The sequence below is a fragment of the Episyrphus balteatus genome, chromosome 1 (assembly GCF_945859705.1).
Source record: "Episyrphus balteatus chromosome 1, idEpiBalt1.1, whole genome shotgun sequence".
In the NCBI taxonomy this organism is placed as follows: Eukaryota; Metazoa; Arthropoda; class Insecta; order Diptera; family Syrphidae; genus Episyrphus; species Episyrphus balteatus.
This window is the reverse complement of record NC_079134.1, coordinates 114,517,194-114,542,490: the sequence shown is the minus strand read 5'-3', so window position 1 is coordinate 114,542,490 and position 25,297 is coordinate 114,517,194. Positions and strand designations below refer to the sequence as shown.

Below are 25,297 nucleotides of genomic sequence, written 5' to 3'. Positions count from 1 at the left end.
TAAAAAAGACCGATAGGAGCTTCAAAATGTTGAATAAAGTAAACAAAAATAAAAAAACTTCCATTTTCTTTAAAAGAAAAACGAAGAGAAAAGCGCCCCCAAATTAGGTCTTGCCCTTGGCCCCAGCAGCTGAACGTACGCCCCTGGTTGGTGGGCACTATACTTAAATTATTTGTTTTGGTAGATAGAATTCTATAATAGTTAAGGCGGGTAGGTTTAGCTTTAACATATACAATTATTTGGTAGTTTTTCTAGAATGGTGTCGTCTAGCAATAAGCATTCAATATTTGTTTGCAAAGCTTTATTTTTGGTAAATAAACTGATATAAAAATGTGGCTTCTATATCAATATCAGTAACACTCTTAAAATGTGCCCATACGAAGTCTTGTTCTTAACTGATGCTAAGAGTTTTCTTTTTAACTGCGAGACAATTGTAGTGAGGTTTGAACAAAATAGCTTAGCTGAAAATTTAGTCAATTTAGTTTTTGCTGATACCTATCTAGCAATTGGATTTTGTATATTTCCTCGATTTTTAAACCTATGCCCATGTACTGTAACTTTTATCACTGGCGATAAAATATTTAAATGACTTGAAAATCCATTTTATCTCATCAAATTTTCGTTCAAAATCATAACTTAACTTAACTCATAAGCTCTGAATTAGAAAGAAATTTTGCTTTATGTTTGAAGATAATGGATTTTAGAGACTTTGAAAAACGTTTAACGCCAGTGATAAAGTTACAGAACAGAAGCCCTGATCATAATACTTACTATGATTTCAATGATTTCTTCAAAAACTGGTCACTCGGTAGTGACGTAGACTCCAGCGCGCCGAAGTCACAATGAAATTATTTTTTTAAAAGACGAACACAAAATTATTCCACCTCATGTGGTTTTATTCAGAAGAGCGACACTTTTATATTGGCAACTGAAGTTATCGGGAGCAACAAACACGAAACACTTTTACTATTAACAAAGCTTAAAAATGAAGGGACAAGTTTTATAGCATAATGCTAGTGAATCCGAGCGTGGACCTTAAGCGTACAAATTTTGCGTCTAACAGTCGTCTCCGAATGCACTGCAATCCAGGCTTAGAGCCTTCTGAGTTTCAAAAGACGATGCAGAAGGCTCAACTTTGCTCATCTGGACAATAGTCAGTCGCTTTGACGAGCATTTTTCTTTTTCTACCGCGTTGAATTTAACTTTAACTACTTTTATTTTGAACAGGTCAAATTAGAAAGAAAAACCAAAGGTCAATGACAAATTATTTAACAACTTCTTTTTCATTTTAAAACTACGATACATTATTTATTAGTAATTGACCGTTACAAATTTTGACATCAAAGAAATTAAATCTTTAACCGTAGAAGCACCTTAAATAAAACAAATGTTATTATGTTGGGGGCACTATTATTATTTTGAACACAGCTGTATATTCTGAAAGAAGAAAAATAGCACTAAATTTTGATGTATAAAGTATAAGTTTTAACCGGCACTAAGCGGCATTTAATATTATTTTTTTTTTTGTTTTTCTTTAGAAAAACACGAAAAATGAGAAAATCACAAATCATGCATTAGTTCTAATGTCGAGTGATGAGAAAAAAATTAATCGGATTGGTCCTATGGCAGTTTGTTAGACGCCGCCCTAAATGAAAGGATCTTGATCTAGAATACATATCCGTGGTAGTGAAACATTGTCTGTACGATGTACAGATAATACAGAAAACAGTTTCTTGGGACTGAGGAGGTTAATAGTGATCAATTCCTCTATTTTCTCAACAGATAAAGTAGTTCCACTGAACTCCACAATTTCCTAAAAATAAGTTTTCGTAATTTATTTAAATACTTGAATTATATAATCTCTAAGTTCTTATGAGTAAAATAAAACACTTTAACCTGACAGGCAACTTTACAAGTTATTACTTTTTTGAAAATTGAAAACTTTAATGTTCTATGTTTGTTTTATTGAATGCAAATTTTGCATCTATCTTATTTATATATACCGAATACCAATACCAATACGAACTTTATTTCAACTATTAAATAATTTTCGGGCCTTTCTTTGTGTCAAAAATTGGCTCTAGCCAATTTTGTTGTCAAAAATTTCTTTACCAAGACCTGACCACATCTAATAAAAATTGGGTGTGGTCATGATGGACTTAAAAATATCAACTCTATAAGCATTCGCTGGAATATTCAGGCTGCTATTTCTGTTAGATGATATATTTAGCCGATTGAGCTCAGAACCTTTTTTATTCTCATTCCAGTTCCAAATCAAAACAAAAATATATTTTTATAAAATACATAATACAATTTTATGCACCCACAATACTTTTGCAATCGCGTTTATTTAAATTGATCTTGCAACCTTTTTATTGTATATAAATTTGTCATACTTAACAATATTAAACCATTGGCCAAAAATAAGAACAATTATCGGTTTGAATTAATTTGTGTATTCGAAAAATTGTGTTTCTTATAGCCAAAAATAAATTGTCGTGAATCGAAAGTTGTTACGGTATTTGTTGGATGCCGCCATACAGTCAACAGGTCGTAGCTCTTTTGAATTTCTTGGCATATGCCAGACATGATAGCATTCACTTTTGTGGACTTTGAACTTACATGTGCGTGATATTCTTCTGGTTTTGCTGCTTTTTGTATACATCTTAACGAATTTTTTTTTTTCTACATTTTCATGAGTTTCTTGTTGGGTATGTTCTGTCGAAGCCAAATTTATGATATAAATAATGGTAGATGAGAAATAAATTAATGGCTAGCAAATATACGTACATACAAATCAATTAAGTCAAATAAATTCATTGTCTGGTTTTTTTGGTTTTTAAATTGCAGAATTTTGCAAATCAACTTTAGGAATAAAACATAATTTTGTATACAAAATGTTCAATCTAATAATGCTCGACTGCAGTCTTTGCAGGACTTTGACGCCGTTTGTATGTATGTCCACCGCGGGCACGTTTTTTTTTTTTTATATTTGATCAATTTATCAATTTTTATAAAATGATAATTTTCAAATTAAAAATACATACTTTTATTTTTATAGATGAATAAAAAATGCTATTTTGTAACGGGTTTTCTATAGATTAGAATATTTTGACATAAAATAAATTTTTTGAAAACTTATTATGTACAAATTTATATTTTTAACAGGAATAGACTTTTCAGTACGGTCCTTAAATCAAATATAAAATCGGAAAGACGATTTTGTAAAAATTAACTAAAAACGAAAAACAAACATAATTTATCAACGGCAACACATCAAAAACCGTAATTAAGCTTTTTTTCTAACCAGGAACGCACAATGTATTTTGATTTCTTAATAACTGTTGTTTTGAAAAAGTTTTCAAAAAATTATATTCAAACTACAAATTAAAAAAAAAATACCTAGTTAAAAAAAAATGTATTAATAAGATGTATATGTAAAAAAGGTAAAATAGTACATAAAATCAAGAAATAAAAAAAAAAAATTGTTACACTCATGAAACTTGGCAAAAAGTTTGCTTTTGGGATAAGAACCAAGTACAAAAAAAGTCTATAAAAAAAAGTTGGGTGGAAGGCAGTGGCGTATTGAGGGGGGGGGGGGGGGCTCAGGGGGCTCAAGCCCCCCCCCCCCCCCAAGCCTTCAAGATCATGTTTTTATTTAGCTGATTTCATCAAAATGTACATGATTAAATGAAACTTGTTAGTAAATCTTAGTGATTTAGATGCATCACAGATGCTCGAGCCCCTCCAAATTCTGAAACGGCTGTTTGGGTTTGTTTGAGTAAGAGCCTTAAATGACGATGAGGGTTGTAATAATTTTTTTTCAGATTTTAGTCCAATTCCGAATTCTTTAGATAATTTTCTTAGTATTTTGACGTCCAATTACATTACATTGTGTAGATTGAGTTTTAGTGTTAGTCGTTCTAGCTTAAGAAGGCAAATGCCTCTTTGTAATATTTTTAGTAGATCCAACTATGGGGCCAATAGTCCTCTCAATATTTTGATAAATATCTTCAATAAAAACTATTTCTTAATTCAATCAATAAATGTTAATGTAAAATCGCAAAATTTTAAGAATATGTTCTTCATCCATTACAATTAAATTTATAAAATAGATTTAAGTATTTATAAGCATATTTAATGTACATAATGTTATAGAATAAGAGATTGCTGCGTTAGTATTTCACGTGTTGAATAAATAATGATAATGATAAATAATTACCGTTAAATTTTTGCTATACTGCTTATGCATTCTCAAAACGCCGTATTTGATCATATATTTACTTTTTTTTTTAATAATATTAGCTGCGTTCCTTTGGAAATATTTATCTACTTTTTAGTACTTAAAACTACTTTGAACTACTTTGCTATATTGAAAAAGTAGTTCAAAGCAGCTTTAAGTACTAAAAAGTAGATAAATATTTCCAAAGGAACGCAGCTATTTTTCTCAAAGATATTGGAAATAGAAATTTTTGATATCTCAAAATCTACAGTGACGAGCAAAAGTGGTCAAATGTTTTGCCTTATTTGAGAAAGTTGTTTAAAACTTAGTGTTCTTTACATAAATTAAATCGTTTTTATTTTATTATTTTTCTGTATTATGCCACCATTAATTTTCCTGATTAAAATTTTAAAAAATGCTTCATTGTCCAAAAATGGAGAGTATCATATTGGTATTTGGACTTGACCAATTCTGCTCGTTTTGGAAAAAGGCTTTTGTTTCAATATATTGAGTGTACTAGAATTAATTTTTACCACTTTTAACCACTTTTAACAATGCCTCGAGATAGGATCTATCAATCTGTGAAGAAATAATTTTAAAATTCGGTCGTATTTCAGCTTAATGGAAAGCTCAAAGCTCATCGCTTTTAGACTTGTGTTTTTTTACTGCGCTTACAATTTCTTCAAAAATTTCAATAGATTTTCAGCCAAAATGGGTCAGGGCCTTATGCTGACTACGCAACTGTCTTAAATTTCTGATTTCCGAAGCAATATTTGACAATTTTAAAGGTTTTGGTGGGGTCTTCATCTAGTTGAAAAATTATATCAGACAACACGGAGTCTTCTTTTGCCAAAAAACTTGGTAAATTGTTTCGTTTTATATCAGGATAGGTTCGCTTGTTCATTATTTTTTCAAAATTAGCTAGCAATCCACAAGATAACACCGGAAAATATTCTTGAGTCCATAATAATTTATGTCCGTTCTATAAACTTGATAGTGCTGAAATGTTTTTTCCAGTTTTGGATAGTAACTAGATTTGCATTCTATTTCTTCTGTGTTCTCGTCAATCCAATCTACTTTTCCCATTGGTTATTGATTCCTTTTTGTTGGTTATAGTTAAAGTTTTAGTAAAAGTTTTAGTAAAAATTCATCTAACCTAACGATTTTTGACTTGAAAAAAGGTTTGGTGATGTTCTGTTTGAGTTTTTGGGGGGAATTCCCGACCTTTGATAAAATTTGAAGATATGATGAAGAGAAAAATCTATCTTGATATAAAACGGTACAATTTAACAAGTTTTTTTTGGCAAAAGAAGACTCCGTGTCGTGTGATATCATTTTTCAACTACATGAAGACCCCACCAAAACCTTTAAAATTGCCAAATATTGCTTCGGAAATCAGAAATTTAAGACAGTTGCGTAGTCAGCATAAGGCCCTGACCCATTTTGGCTGAAAATCTGTTGAAATTTTTGAAGAAATTGTAAGCGCAGTAAAAAAACACAAGTCTAAAAGCGATGAGCTTTGAGCTTTCCATTAAGCTGAAATACGACCGAATTTTAAAATTATTTCTTCACAGATTGATAGATCCTATCTCTAGGCATTGTTAAAAGTGGTTAAAAGTGGTAAAAATTAATTCTAGTACACTCAATATATTGAAACAAAAGCCTTTTTCCAAAACGAGCAGAATTGGTCAAGTCCAAATACCAATATGATACTCTCCATTTTTGGACAATGAAGCATTTTTTAAAATTTTAATCAGGAAAATTAATGGTGGCATAATACAGAAAAATAATAAAATAAAAACGATTTAATTTATGTAAAGAACACTAAGTTTTAAACAACTTTTTCAAAAAAGGCAAAACATTTGACCACTTTTGCTCGTCACTGTAAGTGGTCAACAGGTTTCTTCAAGAAAATTGCAGTTTGCGCTTCCGATTTGGATTAAAGAGCAACATATTACGAAAAAACATATATATTTCGAATTAAACATCAAAAAGAATTTCATTCAAAATTAGTTTTTGAGACTTTCACGTTCTGCATTTCACTTTTTGGGTATTCACTTGCCGAAAGTGAAATAGGTGTTCTGCATTTTTTCACTCATTTAGATTTTCTAATCGAATTCAATTCACTTTTTTTCTGTTCGTGAATTTGGGGGCCTTTTCCAATGAATCTGCAATTGCAGTAATTTCACTAGAAACAAAATAAAAATGGAAGATCCTTCAGTTTTGACAATTAGAAGCAATTTCGAAGTTTTCAAAACCGATCGAAATGAAGAATATTGATATTTCATTTCACGCGAAATTGAAAAGTGATTTGAATTCACTTTCGTTCGAATTGCGGAACATGGCCGCATATAACGAAAATATTGGTGAGTTTAACCCAAAAACTCTTGACGTGATAGGAATAAATCTGTAAACAGTTTGGATTCAGCACATGACAAAGTTCGAACGAAATAAAGAGTTTTTTTTTAAGGATGACTCAACTCCTTGCTGTTTAAACTGTTTGGGACACAAGAACTTTAAAAAAACACTAGGTATCTACTCTGAATGTGAAAGGATCTGTTTAGAGCAGTATAATGCTACTTTACCACTTTCAGTACCGCAGCACAGCGTTTAACTCTCGATGAAAGGTTAATAAAAAGAAATGACATTTTTTTCGCACATTTACCCTCTAAAAAATTTTCCAGCCCCCTCCAACATTTTTTCTGGATACGCCACTTGTGGAAGAGTGTTTTTTCGCAGACAAGAGGGAGGGGGTGAAGGTCTAAAATATACTGACAAAAAAATAAAAATATCATCATATGACACATGTTTTCAAGGTATTTTTTGATGCTGATTCTAATGACATACAAATAAAGTCAATACAATTGCTCTAAAAAGTTATAGCCGATTGAAAACAAGGGTGCTTGTTTTTTGACTTCAACAGGTAAAATATAACCGAAACCCATGGGAAAAACATGCTACACTGATGAAATTCGGGATGAAGGTTTTAGATAAAGCAGGGACAAAGAATTCATAAAGTTCTTAAAATTATTTTTGGTGAAAGGGTGTTTTTTTGATGGGTTAAGTTGTGTGTGAGGAAGGTATCATAACAGCTGACTTAAATTTAATTAATTTTTAAAACTTGGTGTAAATGTTTTGGTTGGTATAAGAATTAAGAATCTAAAAAGTGTACAAAATTTTTGAGTGAAAGGGTGTTTAATGGTAATATTTCAAAAACGGAGGCTAATAGAATATTTCTGGACTCGGATTCAAGTTAACCAACCCTAAAAAAAAGTATATCGGAAAGATTTAAACAATTTTTGAAAGAAGAAAAACAGTTCTTATAGGCAAAGGTTGTTGTTTTGACAATTTAATTTTGATTGTTCTCTTGACAATTTTTCTTTTAATTACCGATTTTTAAAGTTATTTCAAAAATTTCCAAGTAAACAATCAAAGTTTTATTGATACGAATTTGAACCCAAACCTTAGAACTTGGTACACTTTTATATCTCAGTACTTTTTGTGCCAGCATAATTTAAATAAAGGAGATCTGGCTCTTTATTTAACAGTAATGTTTTTGTTCTGATTTCACTACTTTTTGCAAGGTTTGGCTGTAAAATTGAAAATCTCTATATTTGATGAAAATTCAGTGAAAATAGCTGGTTGCAACGCCCCCAGCTAAAATACTCAAATTTTAAATTTTTTCCTTTGTATAAACTATCATCTCTAACATTCTACCAAATTTCAAGATTCTACAATAGTCAGAAGTGCTCTGTAATATTTAATGCAAATTCAGCAGAAATGGGTGGTTGCCACGCCCCATGGCTAAAATTCTCACGTTTTAAATTTGTTCCTTTGTATAAACTACAATCTCTACCATTCTACCAAATTTCAAGATTCTACGATAATCAGAAGTGCTCTATAATATTTGATGAAAATTCAGCGGACATGGGCGGATGCCACGCCCCCTGAATTGAATATCTCAATTTTTCGATAAAATTTTAAGTTTCTACGATAGCGGGAAGTTCTCCATTATTTTGATGATCTGTCAGTGAGTCAGTTACGGTTTTTGCGATTTTTGAAGCCCTAAATCTCAGAAACTACTCATCGCTGAAATTTTGCGAGGAGTTTGGTTTTGACCAGCTCAACAAATGTAGCGTAGTTTGAAATTTCTGGCATCTTTGGTGTGGAAATTAGAGGGGGGTCGAAAATGGCCTGAGTTGTTTCCTGTAAATAAGGGTGTAGTGCCAAAGTTGCTAGAGAACTTGACTGGGCACTACCGTGCCCCTTAATATAGTTTAATGAAGCTGCAAGGTGTTGAATTGACTCAGGGTTACTAAATTTGTAGAATTCTATTAGAATATACCATCCGAACCCGGTGTTTTTTTTTTTTTCAACGTCTGTTTTATTTTAGAAGCTGTACATTGCGATTCCATTATTTCATTTCGATTGAGCTTGATTCTTTGTTGCCATTTCTTGAAAGTATTTCTTCATTTCCTAGCTCTATAGAAATTTAGAAATTTTTGGTGGCCTTATTTATTTCTCTCACTAACTTCCATAATTCGGACGTATTTCTACAACCAGATATATATTGTTTGCAATGTTTTTTTTTTACGTATATTTTTCGTCCAGGCAAATCGTTGTGTTTAATCATACAAATGATATTTGTTTTTTGAAATAATTTTGAGTAGGTAAATAAAAAAAAAAAAATAATGCTCTGAATGCAGTTTTGTTTATTGCCATGAAATCAAGTACCTAAATAATGTTAAAAAATAAATAAATACAAAAATTAGGAAAAAAAATTTAAAATAAGATGGGTACAAACTAAGGAAAAAGGTCAAAATCTAATGTATTACTATTTTCCATATTACATTTTCATTTTTATTTTTTTTTTAACGGTTCCTGGTTGTCTTAGTGCTAAGTACTGCTCCCAAACATCTTATTAAGCAGTATTTTGCATTGAATAATATTCATTATAAAGATGTCGTCTAAATTGTTCCATTCCTAGACCAGAGCCGAATTCAAAGCTATTGAGAGGCTCTGTGAAATGTAAATTGTATCCTTATCTTTTCCCGTTTATATCCGATAGGCTTCCTATTTAGTACCTACTTCTTCTACACCCGCAAGGAGTTCTTCCCATTAAACGGACCGAATGGAACCACACATTCCTCCAGATTGTTGCCATTGTAGTAAATCATTAAAATCCGAGGAAAAAACTGTGAAATAATTTGTGTTTGCATGGAGATCATTTAACTTAAAAAAAAAAGATATTTTTTTCAAATACAGAAGTTGCAGGTTTTTTTTAGTGGGTGTAGCTCTATAAGGTCGGGAGATTACTTTTCTGACTCTGATAACCTTTATACATCTCTATTCAAAACTTAATATAGGTACATATTTTCCACTATCAGAATATTTTTTGTTTAGAACAATTTAAGTTGAGATGTCTACGCTGAGGATTTTAATCTGTTTATATCAAGGTGTTTTAAACAAACTTACAAAAATCGTTCGCTTCCAATTTTTAATTGATAAATTGCCATTAAACCATATTAACTCGTGTGTCCAGCCCTCTTCCTACATAATTTTTTACTGCTAGCTAACTTTTAAATAAAGAAAAAAAAAAACTACCTTCAATTTCAGTTGTGATTAGATAATGATTTGATGGCAAAAGTAAAAACATAGACACAAGTAGTTGAATTGATAAAGGTAATACAATTTTCTTATCTGCACGTTTTTGAAAATGCCATCAGCTAATATAAAATAGGATTAAAAAAATTATGTTTACTTCTTACCAAATGTTAACATGTTCTTATTCTTAACATCCAATTCATCCAATTTAATTTTATACGTTTTCATGTCCCTCGTTGATCACAAAAACGAACCGATTTCATTCGAACAAAAATCTAAATTGAATCAATCATACAGATTATTTTCCAATTGATTTCGAATTGAACTTCATCATCTGAATTCAGCTTATTGCAATATGTTTTAATTCAATCAAAGATTTATAATAATTTTCAATAGTGTATTCAAAACAAATAAATTGAAATAAGTCTTCTCTTTCTCTTCCATATTTAAGCTGAGCTGAAATTAGTATTCCAACATTGTAAATTAGAAAAAAAATTCTGCAGGTGTCTATTTTGCTTAATGAATAGAATGACTCTTTATTGATCAGTACTCTTCCTTAGTTTAAATAGAATAAAAAAATTTTATAAGTAGAATGGCAGTTAGACTGTCAACAATTATAAGCTGATAGAAAAATTGTATTTGAAAAATACATAAGTGTAGAAATATAGTTCAGCATAAATACTTAAGTTTACTGTTGTTAAGTGAAAATGGGATTAAACTGGCTTTTGTTTTGGAAAAGCACTCCCAATGGAAACGTAGTAGATAATGTGTGTTTTAAATATAATTTTTATTATATTAACATAAAAACAGCAATTTAAAGTGATATGTTTTTGTTTAATCCTTTAGGGAATTATTTTTTATTGACTAAATGTTCGCAATTTCACCTTAATTTAAAAAGCGTTTTGTATTTCGTTTCGTTGATGTGGTTTGCTTCAAATTTTTTACAACGTTACGGTACTTCTGCAATTTTGATTTAAAAACCAAAACCATTTGTGTTTGACACATTTCGTTTTCAATTGAAATTAAATAAAATTAAAGTTTATATTGAGAGTTTATCACAAGGTGGAATTTAATATTAAGTATTTTGAAAAAAAAAAAAAAAAAAACAATTAAATAAAACACCATCGTATCGACATCACACACAGTAAAGTGGGTCGAAAACCCGTTTTTTCGAATTTCAAATCGTAATAGCGTGGAAAAGTGACGAATGATGAAGACTAAGAAGGGTTTGAAAAATAATCAGTTCATATCTTCCGCTCGGGCTACCACTTTAAAGTTTGAAAAAAAAAAATTTAAAATGGTAATTAAAAAAAAAAAAAAATTTACCACCCTAACATCTTATTTCTTTGAATATAATAGCTTTAGAAAACTCTTCTATGAGCTTAATATTAAGTTGAAAAAAAAAAGTTAAAATGAAGTTGATACAATCAGTGAAAGTCATGAACTCGCTGAACATTTAAAAATATTTCGGTCAAGAACGCTTTGACAATATATCATTCTTCTCGCGACACAGTGGTGCCTTTGGTGCTTTTTGTCGGCAAAAATCAGTTCCACCGCCATTTGAAAGGTCTTGCAATTTAGTACACTGAAGCAGATTAGTATGAGAAATACGAAAAAAGCTTTCAACTTTTTCTTTATTCAAAATGGTGGTTTCAAAATGGCGGACAGAGTTAACTATATATAAGCTGGAAATCTAGCTTAATTGATGTCAAAAAAATGTTCGATCTTTGATTTAGGTAGAACTGTTCATATTCAATGAACAAAATTCAAACATTTTAATAACAAACTCCAAAAAGTACCAAAGTAATAAACCGCACTTTTAGAAATGTATGTAGAGTACCCTTTCTTCTTTTTTAGATTAAGTTTTATTTCGTTTTTTGATCTGTGTATGAAAATAAAATAAAATACAATAAAATAAAATAAAATAAAATAAAATAAAATAAAATAAAATAAAATAAAATAAAATAAAATAAAATAAAATAAAATAAAATAAAATAAAATAAAATAAAATAAAATAAAATAAAATAAAATAAAATAAAATAAAATAAAATAAAATAAAATAAAATAAAATAAAATAAAATAAAATAAAATAAAATATAATAAAATAAAATAAAATAAAATGAAATGAAATGAAATGAAATAAAATAAAATAAAATAAAATAAAATAAAATAAAATAAAACAAAATAAAATAAAATAAAATAAAATAAAATAAAATGTATTGCCGCTTTTTTTAAGTGTATCCTCAGTAGTCCTTATACCTCTTAAATAAAAATCAATTTATATACTGTACATATATAGATTAAAGGACTTGACCTCTAAAACTGAAAATTGGAATTTTTATTTTTAATGCCCTAATGTTTATATTCGGTCAATAAACTTAAACGTTAAAATCCACATTGTTAAACTACATTAACTACTTCGATAAGGAAATAATAAAACTTATTCTTTTAACTTTTTGTTCATTGATTAAATGACACTTGGACAACGTTTTTAAATATAATCTAATCAGAACGCCCTTTCAAGTTTACGATATGGGAGAAAAAAACTTGCATTTTATTGAGTTACATTTTTTTTCTGTTAATTTTTAATTACCTAGTCTAAACTACAATTTAAAATAAGCTTTAGTTAACTGGTATATGAATACAATAAAATCAATCAAGGCTAAGATTACGGTTAAATGTTGTTGTAGCCCCTGTAGCTCGAGGAAAACAACTTTAGGTTTGAATTATTGTGATGACTTTTTTCTAAGGCACGGTGCTAAATTTGTAATGTATTAATTGAAACGATTCCTTCTATATTCCCGTTTTTGCTTCATATCAACATACCTACGGTTGGTTGAATTAAAAGTGCGTATTATAATAAATTTATGTTTTTGTGTTATTCAAGATCTATTGTTTATCGATGTTGTTTTTTTTAATCAAAGAATTAAAACTGTATTAATTTGCATTCTTACACAAATTTACATTTAAAATGTATTACAGCCAAAATGGACACTCAATACCACTATATTTTTCTAACCTATTTTCACCTCAGGGACTTGGAAATCACATTAAAAAAAAATAGAATGGATGCGTTTTCGAAATACATAAGATTTTTCAAAGTTTTTGTCGTTGTTTTTCCAATCATACTAAGTATTCGAGCTATATTTTGAGATATAAATAAATGACCAATCTGAACAGAAGAACCAGTACTTAAAAGCTGAATAAATAAGTTATAAACACTTGAATTATTTTTCTGGGTAACCTCAGATGTTTAAGTCCAATTAATCAAAATATACGATACTTCGATACTATCTCTTAGTATTTTTTTTAAATATGTTTTTCGAGTGTTCTGTGACAACTAAACTAAAAATGTAGAGCGTTGTTAAAAATTTTGGAGTAGATTCTACAAACTCTTGGGTAACGTAATATGAGGCCTAGCCAAAAAATTATTTAAACTTAATACTTTGAGTTTGAATGTATGTATTAAATTTTCAAATCTAATAAATTTAATCTTTTTGTATTAAGAAATAAGGATGTTCAGTTAAATGTTGAGTTTAAGTTTTTTAATATTGTAGATATTACTTCTATAAAATGAAACAAAACATTACTCAAAGTGATTAGTCATCATAAATTGAATGATGGTGATTTTATTGCCTCTATCATTTGTTTCGCAAACTATGTTGAGTAAAATCTAATTGCCGATCAAAGTTTGTCAGTAATTCATACATTTTACTTCGAAAAATCACGAAACTGAATTAGAACAATTCAGATTTTACTTTTATATATGTAGGTACTACAAGTTATGCATTCGTACAAAAAAAAAGTTGAGATAGCATTTTTCCATGACATTACGATGATAGAGAATGCCAAAAAATTGTGTCCCGGAAGTCCGTCTGTCTGTCTGTCTGTCTGTCTGTCTGTCTGTCTGTCCGTCTGTCTGTCTGTCTGTCTGTCTGTCTGTCTGTCTGTCTGTCTGTCTGTCTGTCTGTCTGTCTGTCTGTCTGTCTGTCTGTCTGTCTGTCTGTCTGTCTGTCTGTCTGTCTGTCTGTCTGTCTGTCTGTCTGTCTGTCTGTCTGTCTGTCTGTCTGTCTGTCTGTCTGTCTGTCTGTCTATCTGTCTGTCTGTCTGCCTGTAAACGAAGCTACAGCCTAAACGGATAGATCGATTGATGTCAAACTTGTTATATAGCATAATTTGGCGACTCTCCAGAGGGGTTTTTGGAATCAATTTTTTTTTACCAAAAATAACGGTACTTGTCATATACCGATTTTAGTAAAATTGAAATCGCTCAAAAACGGCTCCAACGATTTTGTTTTAAAAATTCAAATGTAAGTTTTGAGACAAGGTCTATCTTCTAATAAAAAATTTTTTTTTGAAAATCATTATTAACGGTGCTTGCCATAGAACCGTTTTTTTTTCAAATCCGATTTTATCCGAAAGTGCTTATTCGATTTCAACGAAACGAAAGCATTTATATAATTTTAATATAAGCCAAAAACAAAATTTCAAAAAAATAATTTTTGGATTTTTAAAACAATTTTGAATTTTTTTTTTTTGAAAATCAAATTTTCGAAAACGGGACGTTGATTTTTTTTTGAAATTTTGTTTTTAGATGTTGATTAGTGATTTCTACAAAATGCCATTATTTATAAAAAAATTAGTTTTTTAAAAAACGGCTCTAACGATTTTGAAAATTTTTTCCTAAAAATGCATCTTAATATATCAAATAAAACTGCATACTTTATTTGGAGGTCAATTTGATTATAGATTTTATTTTATTTAAAAAAAAAAACGAATTTTATTTTTTTTTGTAGTAGTAGGTAGTAGGTCGCAGTAGGTTCCTACATTTTCCAAATTTCTTTATAAAAAGTCTTAAAAGTTTAAGCAACTTGAACTCTAAGAACAAGTTCTAGCGACCCAGTCGTGCATTTTATTTATTTTTTAGAAGAGCTACGTTATTCCAATAATGAAAGATCCCCATTCAACAGTTTGGCACATACTCTTTATACGCATTAAAAAGATTAATTAAATACAATTTTACTAATATCTCGCTTCGCTAGACAATTTAAGAAGAACCTATCAGTAAAACAAAAAAAAAGGTACTTTAAAATGACTAGGATAGCTTGTTTTATGTAAAACAATATTTCAGTTGTTAGCCGGGAAAAGAAAAAAAAAAAAATCAAAAAAGGACAACTTCTGATTCGAGACAAGAGACCCCCAATGAACTCGATATATTAAATATGTATGTAATATCCAAATGTTAAAGTCAGTTTTACATTTAAAATTATGAATGAGAAATAGCAAGATATTAATTCTGGGGTGTTGGTTCAAAAACAAAATATGCTTAATATTATTAATATATTCCGTATTGGTGGACATAATGTAGGTATTTTACGGAAACGATAATGGCTTTTTATATTTCTTCTTTAAACCTACAGTGCAGTTTGATGACTTTTCCGTTTTTCAAAACAAATAAGCAGGTATTGAAGAAATGTCTACCTCATATTAAATTAAAACACTCTGTAATAAAACCTCCTAAGTTGTAAACCATCTAGCTTAAATTAGAACAAAGTTTTCATTGTTTTTGTTTTTATTTGTACGATTTTATTTCCATACTTATTATTTTATGCGAACTGAATTTCAAATTTCTTATTGTAGTGTTTAATTCAAAGTGATGTGTTGAGAAAAAACTACAGCAAAAAATAAGTATGGAGCAAGTTTTGTGTTTTATTTTTTCATTCCGATAGTTTTGAAGATGTTTTAACTTATTTTTATATCTGAAAATTTTTAAAATATAAAATAAATTGAAATTGTATCAAATTCCACCGAAACTGAAGTTTTGTAGATAACCTTTCTTCGCGAAAGCGCAGCGTTTGCATACAAAGCACATATTTTGTGGGTGAAGATTTAAACACATTTGTGAATATTGGTGTTTAGCATAATGAAAATGGTGAATAACATAACTTAAATCCACGTACTGGTTCTTACAATTCACACTGATTTAAAATAAACAAAAAAAAAATACCTATTTCATAGATCGCTCATACACACAAAATAGTTTTGTCATTTTTAGTCACATATCATATCTAATGATTTGAGTTCTTCTTAAAACTTATTACTCAATAGTTACATATTTTAAAGAATTAGGGCAATTTTATTCACGGTTGAAGCAAACTCTAAAGTTGGGCAACTTTCGAGTTGTTTTCAATAAACTCAATATTTTCAATTCAAAAGTTGGTCAACATGCTTTTTAAGAAATATCTCTGAAGTATTTGTGACAATTAATGAAAGTTTTGTGATTTTAATTGAAGTTTATGTAGTTTCTTTTTTTCAAATTCATGATTTCAAAGTGTGTTATTTTTTTCGTATATCAGTGCATCATTTCCACTGATAAAAAATTATCTACTATATAAACAAATCAACTAAAAAACAAACATTAATATTTTCCACACCTATTTTTTAATTTGCATTTAATTTTATGCATTTACATTATTTATATACGAAAAAAATGTAATAATTAAATCGCTTCTATTTTAGAAATCACTTTATATGTGTTTGAATCGATCATTTCAAAACAACTAAAATTCAGCATTGCATACAAAGTCAATAAAAACTGTTTCATTCATAAATAAAACAATGTTTAGGGTTTTTTTTGAGCTGCATATAGAATGGACGTAAGATTCCAATACTATATTCAGTATTCAGCTTAATAAGATGACTTTTTTTTAAATGACCAATTCATGTATATTTCGTAACAAAACAACTATGTTCTCGGGCTGAACGTAGGCTGTTCAGTGTCATCATCTCCATAAATTCAAATAAATGGCGAATTTTCCAAAGAAGTAGGTTTTGTATGATAAATTCTGCCCTTACTTCTCTAATGATGACGAAGAAAAAAAATAACAAAATTGAACTTTAAAATTGAATTCTCTAATGATGATTTAAAATAACCAAATTTTTGCAAATAACACTTGCAGAGAGATTAGATTAGGATTTTTTAAATTTTTGTTTGTCTTTTATATACAAGTTTAGTAAAATTATAAGATTTACTAAAATTAATGATTGAGAAAAGACAATTTATTTTTAATAACCTAACCTATCAAATTAACTACCCAGCAGTTTATAATATATATGTATAAAGCGATCGCATGAATCAGAGTGACAAATAATGTATTCCAAGATTAAACTTTAGTTAATCATTTGGCGCAACAGCTTGTTGTAATAATATTAAGCCGTTCGAAAATAAAAGCTACCGCATGTATAAATTCATTACGAACGAGGCAATAATTTGAAATTTGATTTCTTAATAAAATTTTTCGATATTTTATTCAAAGTAAAGAAATTGTATTTTGTTTATTAAATTGTAATTAAATAAATATCTACAATTGATGATGACCAAATATAAATTGTACTTAGCTCCAAATCCAAAACAAGTATGTAAAACCAAATATTGTTCGCTGAACCGAATAAATGTCACGGACAATGCTTAAAATAATTATTTCTTTGAGGGGTAATTAACTTAAAATTTCATACCATACAGTTAAATCTCAATTGAAAACTAATTATCTATGTACATATTTCTTTACTGCGACACACAATATAAACAATATTGTAAAAGATTTGTATCAAAAAAATTAAATATACTTATTTATTTACAGACAACCATGCCACCACCACCTAAGAAAAATGTTCGGCCAATCTACATTCGAGATCTAACTAAAAACATGACGTTCTTTACAGAAAGTGCTAATAAAGTTGAATTTGACCCAAAAACATTAACGTAAGTTCGAATTGCATTTTTTAATTATAATATGCCCTAAACTGATAAACACTTCATGTATTTTAGCTTTAAAACACCTAGTGGAAATCCTTTGGTATTGATTATGTCATGGTTATTAGCTAAACAGAAGCATTTGAAGAAATATGCAGAAATCTATACAGATCTGGGTTACGATGTGTTGGTAGTTCACATTACCCCTTGGCAATTCATTTGGCCAACTAAAGGAACACAGGCTTGTTCTTTAAATAATTGAAAATTTTAGAGTGAATTTTAACATTTAAAATTTTGTTGTAGCTTGTTGCTGCTGATACATTAAAATTCTTAGAAAATAACTCAACATATTCTCCGATTGTTGTTCATGGATTTTCTGTTGGCGCATATCAATTTGGAGAAATGATGTTGATAATGTCCAGGGATATGAAGAGGTAAGAAACTATTGCTTGTCACTTTATTTAAGAGAACATAATCTATTTCAGCCGTGCGACATAGCTATTGTGCGACTGAAATCGACTCGTGAAAAGTCGGCATAACGGTAAAAATTTAAATTTTTACATTAATGTTGAATAAAATCATCACGATATTGAGTGAAAAACATATTCCTAATCCTACCCTCCTAGTTAATATTATCATAAGAAGAATAAATAAGAAAATACTTTTTATAAAATACATTAATTAATCAATAGATTGAGGGGATTATAAGTGCCATATTTTGATCTACTGAAGATGTTAAAAAATGACATTTTGTCTTCTTACACTATAACTGCTAACATTAAAATTTAACCGGGAAAGAACTGATGGTTTTGAAATCGAACCACTTATATTTCTATGATAAAACAGAATCGCAAATATTCTCTATGACCAAAAACTTATGTTAGATTTATTAGTTAAAATTTCTGAGAGTAAGGTGGTATTACCATTCTATCTCTCCAGTGAAGGTAACGTAAACTAAATCTCATAAACTTTCTATGAACGGATTCAAATCTGTTAATATGAGTAGCATAATATGGTTCCCAAGCCCACACAACACACCCTTATTCAAGAATTGATTTTACAAACAAAACTTAAGAGGGTTTTAAAGAAGTAAAGATCATGAAACTGTAAAGATCATGAAACTCACAAGTGAAGTCAGGACTCGAAGAGAATATGTATAAGACAGGACTCGAAGAGAATATGTATAAGTCAGAACTCGAAGATTTATTTTTAATTTTACACTTCACTAACTTCAATTCACTAATAGTATTAATATTTAATTTAAATTTATGCATTGATATAATAAAATAGATTTAAAGTCTTAAATGCCTTTAAAGGTCAACTTAGTAAAATACCAATTTCTAACTATAACGTTCTTCTTCTGTGCATTGAAGTTGATTTAATCAAGTTTTATAATTATTCTCTTCGCACCCATTAACAACATCATAAAGGTTCACAAAGACGACGATTTTACACTTCACTAACTTCAATTCACTAATAGTATTAATATTTAATTTAAATTTATGCATTGATATAATAAAATAGATTTAAAGTCTTAAATGCCTTTAAAGGTCAACTTAGTAAAATACCAATTTCTAACTATAACGTTCTTCTTCTGTGCATTGAAGTTGATTTAATCAAGTTTTATAATTATTCTCTTCGCACCCATTAACAACATCATAAAGGTTCACAAAGACGACGATCCGTCAAGCAAAAGAATAATTAAATTTTTGGTTGTTTTACTACTTTAAAAGATTGTATTAAAAATGTTACCCGATAACTCCCGATAATAAATCAATTGGTCAATAATATAAACAAAACATAAATAAAAAAACTGCCAATTTGCATGATTTAAAATGTCGCTGTAAACAAGGCTCTTGAAAGGAAAAAAGTCCCTATCACTGTAGTGAGATGGATCAATGAAATGCTGAGCACAAGAACAGCTGAGGTAAGGGCAGGTCTTAATGTACAAACTATCATCACAACAAGAGGCTGTCCTCAGGGGGGGGGGGGTCCTTTCATCCTTACTTTGGAGTATTGTTGTTGATGAACTACTAGAAAATCTAACTTCCCTAGGTATACGATGTCTCGGTTTTGCCGATGATATAGTAATAATGGCCAGTGGGAAGTTTGAAGAAGCTCTTTGCGATATTATTCAAGGAGGATTGAAAAACATTCGGAAATGGTGTCTATCGGCAGGACTTAACATCAATCCTACCAAGACGACAATTATACCATTTACCAAAAAAAGACTTCTTCCCCGTATGAAACCTATACGGTTAGCTGGAGAAGTAATAGAAACACAGAAGGAGGTTAAGTATCTAGGTATCACACTAGACAGTAAACTCCTCTGGAACAAACACGTAGAAATAACCACTGGTAAAGCTACGAAAGTCTTAATGATTTGCAAAAGATTAGCAAGCAATTCATGGGGCTGCAAACCATACATCCTAAGATGGATGTACACTATGATGGTAAGACCTATAATTACCTATGGTGCGGTGGCTTGGCACAAAAGAACCGATCTTGCAACAACTAGGAAATCACTAGATAAAGTGCAAAGACTCGCATGTGTCTGCATCACCGGGGCTATGAGAACATGCCCTACAGCAGCAATGGAGGTTATTCTTGATTTAACTCCACTTCACCTTATTATTGAAAGTGCTGCTAAGGGAGCTATCATGAGATTTGCCAAGGAAGGAACTGGGGCTGGAAAATGCATAGGCAACAGAGAAAGAGAATTCCTGTCCAGATCCTCAGAAGAAAACTTCCTTGACTTTCCAAGAGATGCAATGGTCACGAATTATAACTTTGTGAAAAACTACAATATACATCTCAGTAGTAAAAAAGATTGGGTAGGTGAATCTAAATCTATCAACTACTCTTTTAAAGAAAATACCATCAAATGGTACACAGACGGGTCGAGAACAGCGGAAGGTACAGGGGCAGGCGTCTTTGGGCCTAGTACCAAACCAATCCCCAAGTATCTTTCAAGCTGAGGTAAATGCCATTGTAAAATATGCAGAAATAAACCTCGAATTAAATCACCGGAATAAAAACATTGCCATTATGTCTGATAGTCAAGCTGCCCTAAAAACACTTAAATCCTACGAAATCAACTCCAAGCTAGTATTGGAGTGTATAGGAAAACTTAATGAACTTGGAAAAATAAACAAAGTCACTCTCCACTGGGTACCTGGGCACGTTGGTGTCCAGGGTAACGAGGAGGCGGACTCCTTAGCAAAAACGGGAGCAAATTCCCCTTTAATGGGACCCGAACCGTATTGCGGAATAGGAGAAAATGTCATTAGAAATAAAATAAAACTAGACGAGGAGTCCAGGAGAGCAAAAAACTGAGACAAGCGAAAATGCTCCTCGGGAACTACAACCGAGAGCGTTTCAAATCATGTATCAGTCTATGTAGGAACAATCTCAGGTTAATCACTGGGCTCCTCACGGGCCACTGTAAGTTAAGAAGGCACTTACATATTTTGGGCTTAGTAAATAGTGCAACATGTAGATTCTGTAGCGAAAAAGAAGAAACACCAGACCACATTCTGGGTAGTTGCAATGCACTAATACACCAAAGATTTAAACACATGGGTCGCTACCAAGTCGAAGAGGATAAATTGCACTCTTTGAAAATACCCCAAATAATCAATTTCATGAAAGGAATTAAGTTAGGGGATAGGGGAGGAGCTATAAAATGAGGTACTAACTCATTTAGCTTAAAAGGGGGTACAATACTGCCCATAATTTCGTAAAGGCCCTAACTACACTTTTCTTACTTCTGAGTTATAGATGGAAACACTAAATCTAATATCGCAATTTGCATATAAAAATGAAAAAAATCAAAAGTACATTTTGAATTTTCTGACTTACTTGAAGACCTAGGCTAAAAAAATAAATCAGAATGAATCAGAGACAATACCCTAACTCCAAATATGCAAAAAAATCAAAATCGAAAATTTTGTAGTTAGGGCCTTTACGAGATTATGGGCAGAATAGATCTTACAGGTCGCAGTACATCTTAAACCCCAAACATCAATCAATCAATCAATGATTTAAAATTAATCCAATGTATATATGTATACACAGTTGTGGACAAAATTGGATGCAACTTAAAAATATAGTAATACGAGTAATATAAATAAATTTTATAAGATTTGTTTTATAGGTATAGGTAAAATGCAATCTCTATATGAGCTTCACACGGTAATATGTATCTCTATGACCACACGGTAGAAAGACCGTTTCTTTTGCATTAAATGCAGTCTATTTTCAATAATAACACATTTATGCTGTATTTTCATTAGTTCTTTTTTACACATTTTGCATTTAATCCAACAATATTATGGATTGGATCTAGAAAACGGTTGCAGGTTGAAGGATAGAAAAGTCCTCTTCACCAAATTCATCAGTTACTGTATTATTTGGCGTCTGTAGCTAGGTTTTTTGGAAGATTTTACGGTGACCTTCTTTTTTCACTTTTTTTAAGCTTCCAGAGCTTCCAATTTCGCCCATCTGGGGCCTTGCCCCAGTCATATCATATCTGATGTTCTGGATTTTTTTTTTAAATTTATCTTTATGACTCCTTCTTTCGCAGAAAATACTTTTGAATGTTCACTTTTTATTATAAAAAAAAGGAAAAGTTAAAAGTTTTAATTTTTTCAGTGTTAAAAGTACAACTGACTTTTCACATGAACGATAACAATTTGATGAAAAATGATAAAATTTACCGTAACTCTTCGGCGTCTCAACTAAACTTGCTAAAACTAACAAACGTGATCGATCATACGAAACGGCACCTATTGTTTATAGCAAGTGTTGCTAATTTTACTTTTTTTCATACAACATAGTACAAAAACGGTCTTGCCCCCACTTCCCATACACAGTAGCCTTCAGTTTTGATTTAGAATTAATGGCTTTATGCCTTTGGCCAAAGTCCAATATAATTTTGACTATTATGGACAAAATACCCAACATAAGGAGAGTTTATTTCAAGAAGTTTCGGGCCTACATACAAAATAACAATTTTTTTCTTCTTCAACCCCTTATACTACAGGGTGTCCCAAAAGTAATGGATCAAACGAAATATGCTGATAGACCAACTTTAGGGCTCTCAGAATTTGGTAACTTGGTCATCCCAAATCCTTGCGGTTTTTGATTTAATGCAGTTTTTGTGAAATTTCGAAAATTCCCAATTTTGCAACAGTATTTTGCTTCCTCCGCCCCCAATTGATTTTTGTTTTTTATTATTCTTTCACTAAAACACTGTCCAATAATAAAAAAACAATTAGTTGATGAAAATATTTTTTATTTCATTCCCCATTTTGCTGCAAATTAATTAACAGTTCCATGTTTTATAAAAACTCAATTTCTTACTTTTATTTCAGAGCAACACCCTGAAAAAAAATTGTATGGTGAGACACAGGTTTATTATTTTAAAAACTTGCCGTGTTATTGCAGTTTTCAAAAATGTATACAAATTTCCAAAGTTGAAATTAGAACGAAAGATATTACAATTTGAATGCAACAAAACAGAGATTTTCAGAGCAGAATAACAAACAAAAATCGAGGCTTTTATTCAAAAAGAAATAAACAAACAACAGTCGAGAAAATGTGTTTATTTTTCTTTGTTATTTTTTCTATGAAAAGCCCTGTTTTGTTGCTTTTAAATTGTAATATCTTTAGTTCTAACTTCAACTTTGGAAACTTTTATACATTTTTGAAAACTGCAATAACACGGTCAGTTTTCTAAATAATAAACCATTGTCACACCATACAAATTTTTTTCAGGGTGTTACTGTGAAATAAAAGTAAGAAATTGAGTTTTTATAAAACATTGAACTGTTAATTAATTTGCAGCAAAATTGCGAATGAAATAAAAAAATATTTTGATTAATTAATTATTTCTTATGATTAGGCAATGTTTTAGTGAAAGAATTGTAAAAAACAAAAATCAATTATGAGCGGAGGAAGCAAAGTACTGTTGCAAAGTCGGGATTTTTCGAAATTTCACAAAAACTGCATTAAATCGAAAACCGTAAGGATTTGGGATGAGCAAGTTACCAAATTCTGAGAGCCCTAAAGTTGGCCTATCAGCATATTTCGTTTGATCCATTACTTTTGGGACACCCTGTACAGGGGCGTATACAGGTTTGCTTCTTGGGGGGGGTCATGCCAATTTTTTTTTTTTTTTTCAAAAGTTTTGATAGCAGGCATAAACCTGAAAATGGGCTTTTTGAATTATTAAACATTAAAATTTGTGCGTCTTGCATTTCGAATCGAAAAGTTCCGAATGTAGTTCTAAAAATAACCAAACAAAAACGGTATGAGATTCGTTTAAGTTTAGCGTTAAGCCTTAAAGCCTAGAACGCTGCTGATGTGAAACGAAATTTTTCGTCGGTCTCCACGAGGACAACGAAATGCTTGCGAAATCTGGCCCGAAAAATACTCAAAATTTGCAAAACATAAATGAAAAAAAAGCAAACACGCATCGCAGAAAGACATGCAATTACAAAATGAACAACAAAAACAAACAAAAAAACTCAAAATGTCATTTTTCCACACACAATGAATGTCCCCGGCAATTGTTTGTGTGCGAAAAAGAAGTTTAGACTTTCAATTTCGTTGTGCCGAACAGCTTACTACAGAACGAAAAGTTGAACGAAATTTTTGGTTTACCATTTCGTTGTTTCATTTTTGTATGGGATTTTTCGTTTCTTATCAGCAGCGTACTAGGCTTTAATTTTGACCAATTGAGGCTATCCTCTCCTAAAAATAAAATGTACTGTACGAGTACTTCGATTGAATAATTTGCCTTAAAACAACTGTTCATTGTTTTCCGCTAGCCCAGAAAGTTAATATAAAAATCGTTTTAACTTAATAACAGTTTTAACTTTTGAATTAAAAGTCTTCCTAACCTCAGGCAAACGAATCGCAAAGTTTTGTAAAAAAAATTGCATTGAAAATATATTTTTTTTTAAATTTTGTTTTAAAATTGTATGGGAATTTAAAATACCTCTATTAAAATAGTAAAGACAAAAAAAATACTTTTGGCGATATTTTGGAATTCGTCCGTTTTCAGGTATTAATCAGCGGTTTACAATATAAAAAACATTCAGTTGTATTTATTAGATTAAGCCCTGCTTTTTCAATCGTTAGATAGACTATCAGAAGAATAAATCTCACTATAAAAAAAAACTTTTATTCCTAGGAATAAGCTTTAACTTAGGTTTATCTAACTATTCAAAAAATTAGCCCTAAGTGATATTTAATAATAATATTTAAATTGCCTTAGATAAGGTTGCTTACATTGCTTCTATAATTGGCTGGCCATTGATGATTAACAAATCGATAGTTGTTTCAAAAAATGCAACAGATCTAGCAAATTTAGTATGTACAAAATACTGTTATATTCTGTAAGCAAACAAAATTCGACAAATTTTATCAGACGAACGTATTGAACTGGAACATTGCAAAAAACTAAAAAGATTTGAGAAATGATATCCTTCTTTAACATTTTGCCGATGACGAATTTTATCAACAGAATTGACCTCCACACAGCAAGGCCACAGAAAGCCTACCTATTTAAAACATATTTTATTCACTTCATCATATAAAAAAATAGAAGATATGGCTGCTTCTTTTATTTGCTGGTAAGCAGTGTCTTGCCCTTAAGATATTATTTTTGTGTACCTACTAGATTCAATTTCTTTTAAAAAGCTTTGAATATA

The 25,297-nt window shown here is 30.2% G+C and overlaps 1 protein-coding gene across 4 annotated transcripts in view; it reads left to right on the top strand.

Moving 5' to 3' along the window:
- Positions 1-25,297, top strand: part of LOC129914973 (uncharacterized) — a 37,916-nt gene that overhangs the window by 6,567 nt on the left and 6,052 nt on the right. Inside the window, exons 1-4 of one of the 4 annotated variants that reach the window (XM_055994447.1) lie at positions 9,774-9,904; positions 17,467-17,588; positions 17,655-17,820; positions 17,883-18,013. In XM_055994447.1, coding sequence (XP_055850422.1) covers positions 17,473-17,588; positions 17,655-17,820; positions 17,883-18,013 — 413 coding nt within the window. In that variant the 5' untranslated portion in view covers positions 9,774-9,904; positions 17,467-17,472. Of the gene's footprint in view, positions 1-9,773; positions 9,905-10,458; positions 10,594-12,525; positions 12,674-17,466; positions 17,589-17,654; positions 17,821-17,882; positions 18,014-25,297 lie in introns of those variants that run through there. The other 3 variants (XM_055994435.1, XM_055994441.1, XM_055994428.1) reach the window with 3 other exon arrangements.